Source organism: Helianthus annuus, chromosome 12 (assembly GCF_002127325.2).
Source record: "Helianthus annuus cultivar XRQ/B chromosome 12, HanXRQr2.0-SUNRISE, whole genome shotgun sequence".
NCBI lineage: Eukaryota > Viridiplantae > Streptophyta > Magnoliopsida > Asterales > Asteraceae > Helianthus > Helianthus annuus.
The window spans coordinates 72,965,253-72,972,628 of NC_035444.2; the positions used below are offsets into that span (position 1 = coordinate 72,965,253).

Here is a 7,376-nt window from a genome sequence, read left to right on the forward strand (position 1 = left end):
CGACTATAGATTGTACCATGGGCATTACTTTACGATGGTAACTACGTGGGAGCTTCTTCGCAAATATCCTAAGTGGCATCTTGTACCACCGTTCGACCCAACCCGCCCAGGTCTAAATGGTCCAAATCAACGTCCACTACCGAACCATCCAGGTCCGTTGATCGTACAACAGTTAATCTAAACGACGATGTTGACGAATTTGAAGAACCAGAATAACTGCCTCGATTAAAGGGTAGGGATAAAAGTAAGGCAACGGCACGAGGAAAGTCTTCTTCAACGCCATCGGATGGTTTGTCAAAGGTGAGCGACTTCGAGGCAAGTCTCAACAAAATAATCCCGATTAGGGAAAAAGACCAACAAATGAAAACGAAGAAACAAATCTAGAAAGACATGGATTTTCTCACGAGAGATTTATCAAATCTAGCGGAGGAGGACCGAGTCATTTTGGAGGCTCGTAAGGCACAAATTCGGGTGAAATATATGTAGTTTTTTTTTATTTTCTAGTACCTTATGTTTTTTTAATGACTTTGTAATGTTTTTATTTTTTTTAATGAAATTATTTTTCTTTTAGTTTTCTAGTTATTGAAATTGGCATTTAATTTAAACAAATAAAAAATAAAATTAAAAAATAACTAGGTAATGATGACGGAGGCTTTATCCCACACCTTGCAAGTTAAATGAGGGCGTGATAAAGCCCACTGGCTGACGTGGATCCTACTTTACCCCATAGCCTTAAGAGTGTGTATTTAGCGCTGGAGATCCAATTGGTAACTTATGAAAGAGATGAGCGAAAGAGAAACACATGATCCAAGTTTACGCCGACGCCTATACAAATGGACCACGATGAGCTATAGCTTGTCGAAACATAATCACTCTTATTATTATTATTACTACATTTATATTGTATACGGTAACAATATTACATTTATATCATTTTTCTTGTAAAAACATAAAAGCCCTAATACCCCTAAACCCTAAAATTACTTCTCAGCAGCAGCAGCTTCTTTTTGCCTATCCAGTTCTGCTTGCCTTGATCTCCACCTAAAAAAGGTCCCAAACACCTTTTCTACTTCCTCAAGGTTTTTTCCTCTTGTTTCAGGATATAGGGTATAAAAGAAGAGGAACCCTACCGCTGCGAAACCCGTGAATACAAAAAAAGCCCCGCCGATGCTAATCGCCTTGTACAATGATATAAATGTCATTCCGATTATACCACTCACCACTCTGTTCATTGCCACCCCCATGCTACACCCTTGGGCTCGAAGCCTTAACGGAAATATCTCCGAGCTATAGACCCAAGTGATTGGTCCCATTCCGATTGAAAAAAACGCCACATAGGATAAGATCCCGATAAAGCAGAGAGCTATAGCCCATGTGATCTTGTGATCCGAGTGATCTATGATGGTCAACGCGAACCCTAATGTCATTAACGATGCGATCATGCCGCCTATACTAGCTAATAAAAGTGGACGACGTCCGATTTTGTCGAGGAAGAACGTGGCCACTAGAATAAACATTGTTTTGACGAACCCAACGGCTATGGTTGCAAGTAGTTGCGGGGTGTCCTTAACGATCCCCGCCTTCTCAAAGATTCTCACACTGTATAACACGACCGCATCTATACCACTCGCTTGTTGGAAAAAATGGATACCGACAGCCGCAAGTAAGATGTGGCGGACAGTTGGTGTCGGGTGGATCAACAACTCCTTCCATATGCCTTCACCGTGGCTGCGCTTTGACACTTGGACAACATCATCGTTAAAGTCTTCAGGGATGCCAGCAGCTTCCTTGATTCCAGCCAACCGAAGCTTAGATTCTTCTAAGCTATCTGAGGTTTTATCAAGAACTTTTTTAGCATCACCTAGTCGTCCTTGCATGACGAGCCACCGTGGTGACTCGGGCATGCCAAGGACGCCCAACGCTAGGAATATCGATGGGATCGCTCCCACTCCTAGCATGAATCGCCAACCCAAGTGAAGCGGAAGCTTTGAGAAGGCGTAATTCGACACGTACCCAAGCAATATTCCTATACAAAAAAATTAATTATTAAATCAAACTATTATTATAATTACAAAAAAAGTTTACAATTTTCTTTTTCTTTAATTTTTACACCTAAATACCACCTAACGTTTAGAGGCTTACCAACGTTAATGAAGACCTCCGGGAAGGAGGTGAGGAACCCACGTGCCGACGCCGGCGAAACCTCGGCGGTGTACACTGGCGCTATCATAAGGGCGTATCCGACACCGATACCGGCTACGAACCGACCAACCATGAGAAACGCGTAGTTAGTAGCAAACCCCATCAAGATTGCTCCGACAAAGAAAATAGTTCCGGCCAAGACGATGGTGTAGCGACGGCCAATCCAATCGGAAGTTCTGCCGGCGGCGGCTGAGCCGACCAACGAGTAGAGGTCTAGAATGCCGATCAGAATCTCTATTTGAGTGTCAGTACAATCAAGATCTCTTTCTATGTATTTTTGCGCCCCACTCATCACACCAATATCTGCCAAAAATTAGCAGTTAGTATTATTGTTATTAGGGGGCCACTAAAATGAAAACCACCCACAGTTGTGAGAAACACGAGAACTACTCTCCACCAATCAGATAATGACACCCAAAAGGGTAATATATTTATTTAAATAAAACCATCAAATCATCACTCTCTTCTCTTTAAAGTCTCTTTCTAAAGTCATTTCAGTTTCTCTCTCTTCACATTTAATCAAAGCCATCAAATCGTCTCTCTCTCTCCTCTTTAAAGTCTCTTTAAAAAATTTGTAAAAAATTTTTGGTAAAAAAGTTTTTGTAAAAAAAAAGTTTAAAACCGTAAAAAAATAAAAAAGTTTAAAAAACGTGTGTGTAAAGAGAAAGTTTTTGTTAAAAAGGTTAAAACCGTAAAAAAGTTTTCGTATAAATTTTTGTTCTTTGTTAAAAAGTTTTTGTAAAAAAAAAAATTCTAAAAAAGTTTTTTTGTAAAAAAATGTTTTGTAAAAAAAAGTTTAAAACCGTAAAAAAGGTTTTCGTAAAAAAAAGTTCAAAACCATAAAAAAAAAGTTTAAAAACGTGCGTGTAAAAAACGACACGTAAATACGGGGCGAAAAAAACGAGGCGTAAAAAACGACGTTTAAAAAAACAGCACGTAAAAAACGGGGTGTAATAAACAGCGTGTAAAAACGGGGCGTAAAAACGGCTCGTAAAAAAACGGGTGATAAAACGACGCGTAAATACGGGGCGCGAATACGGAGGCGTAAAACGACGCATAAAAACGGAGCGTAAAACCGGGCGTAAAAAAAAGCGGCGCGTAAAACCGGGCATAAAAACGGGGCATAAAAAACGACTCGTAAAAACGTTTTTTGTAAAAAATTCATGAGAAAAATTGTTTTTTGTAAAAAAAAATCAGATATTAAAATGGTTTTTAGTTAAAAATCTGATTTTAATAAAAAACAGTTAATTTAATAAGACAAAAAAAGTAATAAAAAACAATATATACAATAAGACAAAACAAACAAATTTACTAAACTGCCCTTTTGATACTAAAATATTAAAAACATAATAAGACAAAAAAATTTTAATATTGTTTTTATAACTTTTAATCTTATTCATATATCTTCAAAGATTAATGTTTGAAAACTGCTTCTTGTGATTCTCTTAACTGGGAGTATTCATTTTAGCGGCCCTCATTGTTATTATTATTCTATATTACAAAAATATTAGCATGTTTTATTTTAATGATTAAAATTAAGAATACTTATAAAAATGATTAAAATTAAAAATACTTTTAAAAATTCTAATAAGACCGTTGCTCGTCAAGAATAGGCTATTTTCAGTAAATATGATATATTATTATATATTATTATTACTATTACTATTACTATTATTACTATATATTATTACTATTACTATTACTATTACTTTACTTTACTATTATTATTATTATTATTATTATTAATAATTAATAATTAATAAATCAAATGAAATGAATAGTGTTTTTAATATATTATAATAATATATATTTTTTTAATATTTTGTTATTCTATTCTAATATTATAATAATATTAATTATTTCTTCACTTCTTAAGTTGGATAGGTTTTGTGTCAACCGATACTGGTATCGAAAATACATGTACGGCCCGGTTCGTTATCGGCATATGAAGGTAAAAACCGGCACCAGCCTGCTACAGTTGCACCAGACTGGTACAGTTATCGGTACATGAAGGTTAAAACCGGCGCCAGCCTGGTATAGAAAACGCCAAAAGTCGGTACCGAAATGATTTTGAGAATCTTTTAGTTCGGGAAATTCGGTACTGCTACCCGGTACCATTTGCTCATCTCTGATCACGGGTACCGTACAAACAACAACGGTATCGTGCAACTTTTTTTGTTGATTATCTTCAACTTTTAATGATTTTTTTTTTTTAGTTTCAAGGGTAGGGATGAGGTCAGTGCCAACCGATACCGATACCGAAAATACCGGTTACGGTAGCGGTATATGAAGGTAAAAGCCGGTAGGCGCCAAAAGTCGGTATCGAATTTGTACTTAAGATCTTTCGGTTCAGGAAATTCGGTACCGGTACCCATGTACCATTTGGTTATCTCTGACCACGGGTTTCATACGAACAACATCATTACCATACAACTTTTTTTGTTGATTTTCTTTCGGTTATCTTTTAGTGTTTTTTCCTATATTTTCATTTTATTTTTGTCAGTGGTTCCATGCGGAATGCCCTCGTAGTGATTTTAAAACACATGTAAACACAGACTAAATAACAAAAGAAGTTCGCTGCAATGCGGCGATTGTGAAAAAACCTAGTGATAAGTTTAAAAGAGATGCAAATTACATATTTCTTTACACAAAAATGTCTCGTGACACATAAATGTTTGCACTTAACTTTCGTTTCATGATATAGAAAACATATATCGCCTGAAAAACGCATTCTATTTTTATACGGTGTACGCAGCCAAGTTGATGGGTTGTATTATTTAACTAGTACGGCATATATTTAAATGTTCCAATTGGGTAAAATGATACAAAGTAAATCTCATTTGTAATTTGTTTTATCTTCTCTTTTTATTGATCTTTGGTTTCTTCGGTTGGTGTTTTGTTCTTTGGTTTTGTCGGTTGATGTTTTTGTAATGATATGTTTTGATCTATAAACAAAAATATACACAAGAGAACATGCCGGACCTATATTGTTACAAGGGCCCTTAACGCTCCGACAGTGGAGTAAATTTTGGCGGACCTTTTTTTTTTATTTCGTTACCCCTATTTTTGAAACGTTACCCCTATGCGGATTTTCTAGATCCGCCAGAAAATGGGGAAGTAGATTACCATAACCGAGCAAGACCGAAGTCATGGAAGCCAACATGGCACAAGCGAAAGCGTACTTGTTCCTCTTTGGTGGTTTTGGTGGATCAAAGTCGGTGATGAGTTCTTTGGACTTAACCGAAACACCATTTTCTTCGGATTTCCGGTCGGCCATGACGACGGTGTGGTGTGACAGGAGGGAGGGAGGAAGGTTATTTAGTTACAAGGCATGGAATTACATAACCTTGTTACTTGTATCTTGTTGAGTTGTGCTTAAATAATGAATGGTATATATAGACTTATCGAGTGTGGACTACCCTCAATCATATCGGCCAACCCACAAATCAAATACACATGTTATTCTTCATATTCTTTTGTCATATATATTATTTTAAGAAATATATTATATAAATGGTATTTTGAAAGGAAATATATACAGTTACTATATATATAATAACATTTAGGGTAGATTCTTATCTACACTAATAAATAAAGCTTTCATTTTACCATATTTACAACTCTGCCATTTATTCAATTTTTATCAAAATTATAAGTTTCTAACCACACAACAGAGGACAATTGGATGGTTTTTGTATTTGTTATTTTCTTTTTCTTTCTTTCTTTCTTTTTTTTTTTTTTTGGTCTTATAGTATAGTTTACAAGTATAGTCCCTCAAATTTCCATAGTTAGTTATGGAGTTGAAAGTTTTGTTTTATTCCTTCCACCTAAATTATCATTTTGCCCTCAACTTAAATTTACATTTTTGTCATCGTTTTTGTTTGCTTTCCCAGTAAATTTACGATTTTGCCCCCAGTGTATAACTACAGACACAAGATGGGGGAATAGTGTCAGGAAGCTGCCTGACACTCCCCCATTGGCCCAACCAATTTACGATTTTATCCCCACTTTAAAATTACGAATTTGCCATCAGTTCAAAATTATATTTTTACCCTCAGTTCAAAGTAAAATTATGCTTTCGCCCCCAACTAAAAATTACCATTTTGCCCTCGATTCAAAATTACGATTTTGACCCGTTTAAATTTACAGTTTTGCCATTAGTTTTGTTTTTTCCCCACCCAGCCAAATTACAATTTTGCCCTCAATCTAAATTTACATTTTTGCCATCGTTTTCCTTTGCTTTCCCAATCAAATTACGATTTTGACTCCAGTGTAAAATTACAGTCATGCCATCGTTTTAGTTTTTTTTAACAAAACTATAGTAGTGCTTTTTTTTAATTGTTTGATTTGGTGTAATTTTTATTTTTTCCCCAATTTAAAATTATTGTTTTTCTATCGTTTTGTTTTATTAATAAAAAATATGATAGTATTTTAATTTAATTGGTTGACTCAATGTAATTTTATTATCATACACTGTATTTAATATGTGTGTATAATGAATAGTCAATATGATGGCATTTTTTCAGTATATGTTATAGCGTTTTTTAGATGCTTGGTGTTTTTCCCTTATTTTCATATAATGTCAATAGTTTTGTGCTTTTTCAGTGGTTAGCTTTAATTTATTATATTGTTTTTTTAGATGATGTACCGGAAGTATGATTGCACTAGCTTTTGCTCATGCAGGCGTTTTGAGCAGTTTGGGTTATTATGTAGACATATCTTCTATGTTTTGAGAAGTTTGGACATTAGGGAATTTCCAAAATAATACATTTTAGATAGATGGTGTAAAGACGTTGCGCCAAATTGTTCTACAAATTACCCAATGAGCCTCGATTTTATAACCGAACTTGAAGCTGGTGTCCAAGGAATGATGAGAGAAATCATTTTTGCGACCGAGTATACTCTGAATCGTTTATCAAACAACAAGGAGGAGCTTTCATTATACAAAAAGATCATATTCAATCCTACATGAAAAAAGTGCAGGATATGCTGATTGTCTCCCCCGCTCCTAGTACTAGGGATCGATTTGCCGAGATAACGGGGCAATATCAAAACGACAAGAATCTCATAAGAGTTCCTGTTGGTTTTAAGTCAAAAGGTTCTAGATCTCGCAAGCGGTTGAAATCGAAACACGAGAAAGCAACTGAAAAAACAACAAAAAAGCGAAAACGGGG

The 7,376-nt window shown here is 35.4% G+C and overlaps 1 protein-coding gene across 1 annotated transcript; it reads right to left on the bottom strand.

The window, feature by feature from the left end:
• Positions 1 to 947: 947 nt before the first annotated feature.
• On the bottom strand, positions 948 to 5,531 carry LOC110895326 (polyol transporter 5). The gene is made up of 3 exons (XM_022142621.2): positions 5,329 to 5,531; positions 2,143 to 2,505; positions 948 to 2,026 (listed from the first exon to the last, which is right to left on the bottom strand). The coding sequence occupies exons 1-3, from the start codon at positions 5,477 to 5,479 to the stop codon at positions 981 to 983; spliced, it is 1,560 nt and encodes a 519-aa protein (XP_021998313.1). The 5' UTR covers positions 5,480 to 5,531; the 3' UTR covers positions 948 to 980.
• Between the last annotated feature and the right edge of the window lie 1,845 nt (positions 5,532 to 7,376).

Excerpts from the sequence above, each read along its gene's own strand:
- LOC110895326 (XM_022142621.2), bottom strand. The coding sequence starts at position 5,479 with ATGGCCGACCGGAAATCCGAAGAAAATGGTGTTTCGGTTAAGTCCAAA. Across the intron at positions 2,506-5,328 it reads TTCGGTCTTGCTCGGTTATG|ATATTGGTGTGATGAGTGGG; the intron begins GTAATCTACTTC and ends AATTTTTGGCAG. Across the intron at positions 2,027-2,142 it reads GGAGGTCTTCATTAACGTTG|GAATATTGCTTGGGTACGTG; the intron begins GTAAGCCTCTAA and ends TTTTTTGTATAG.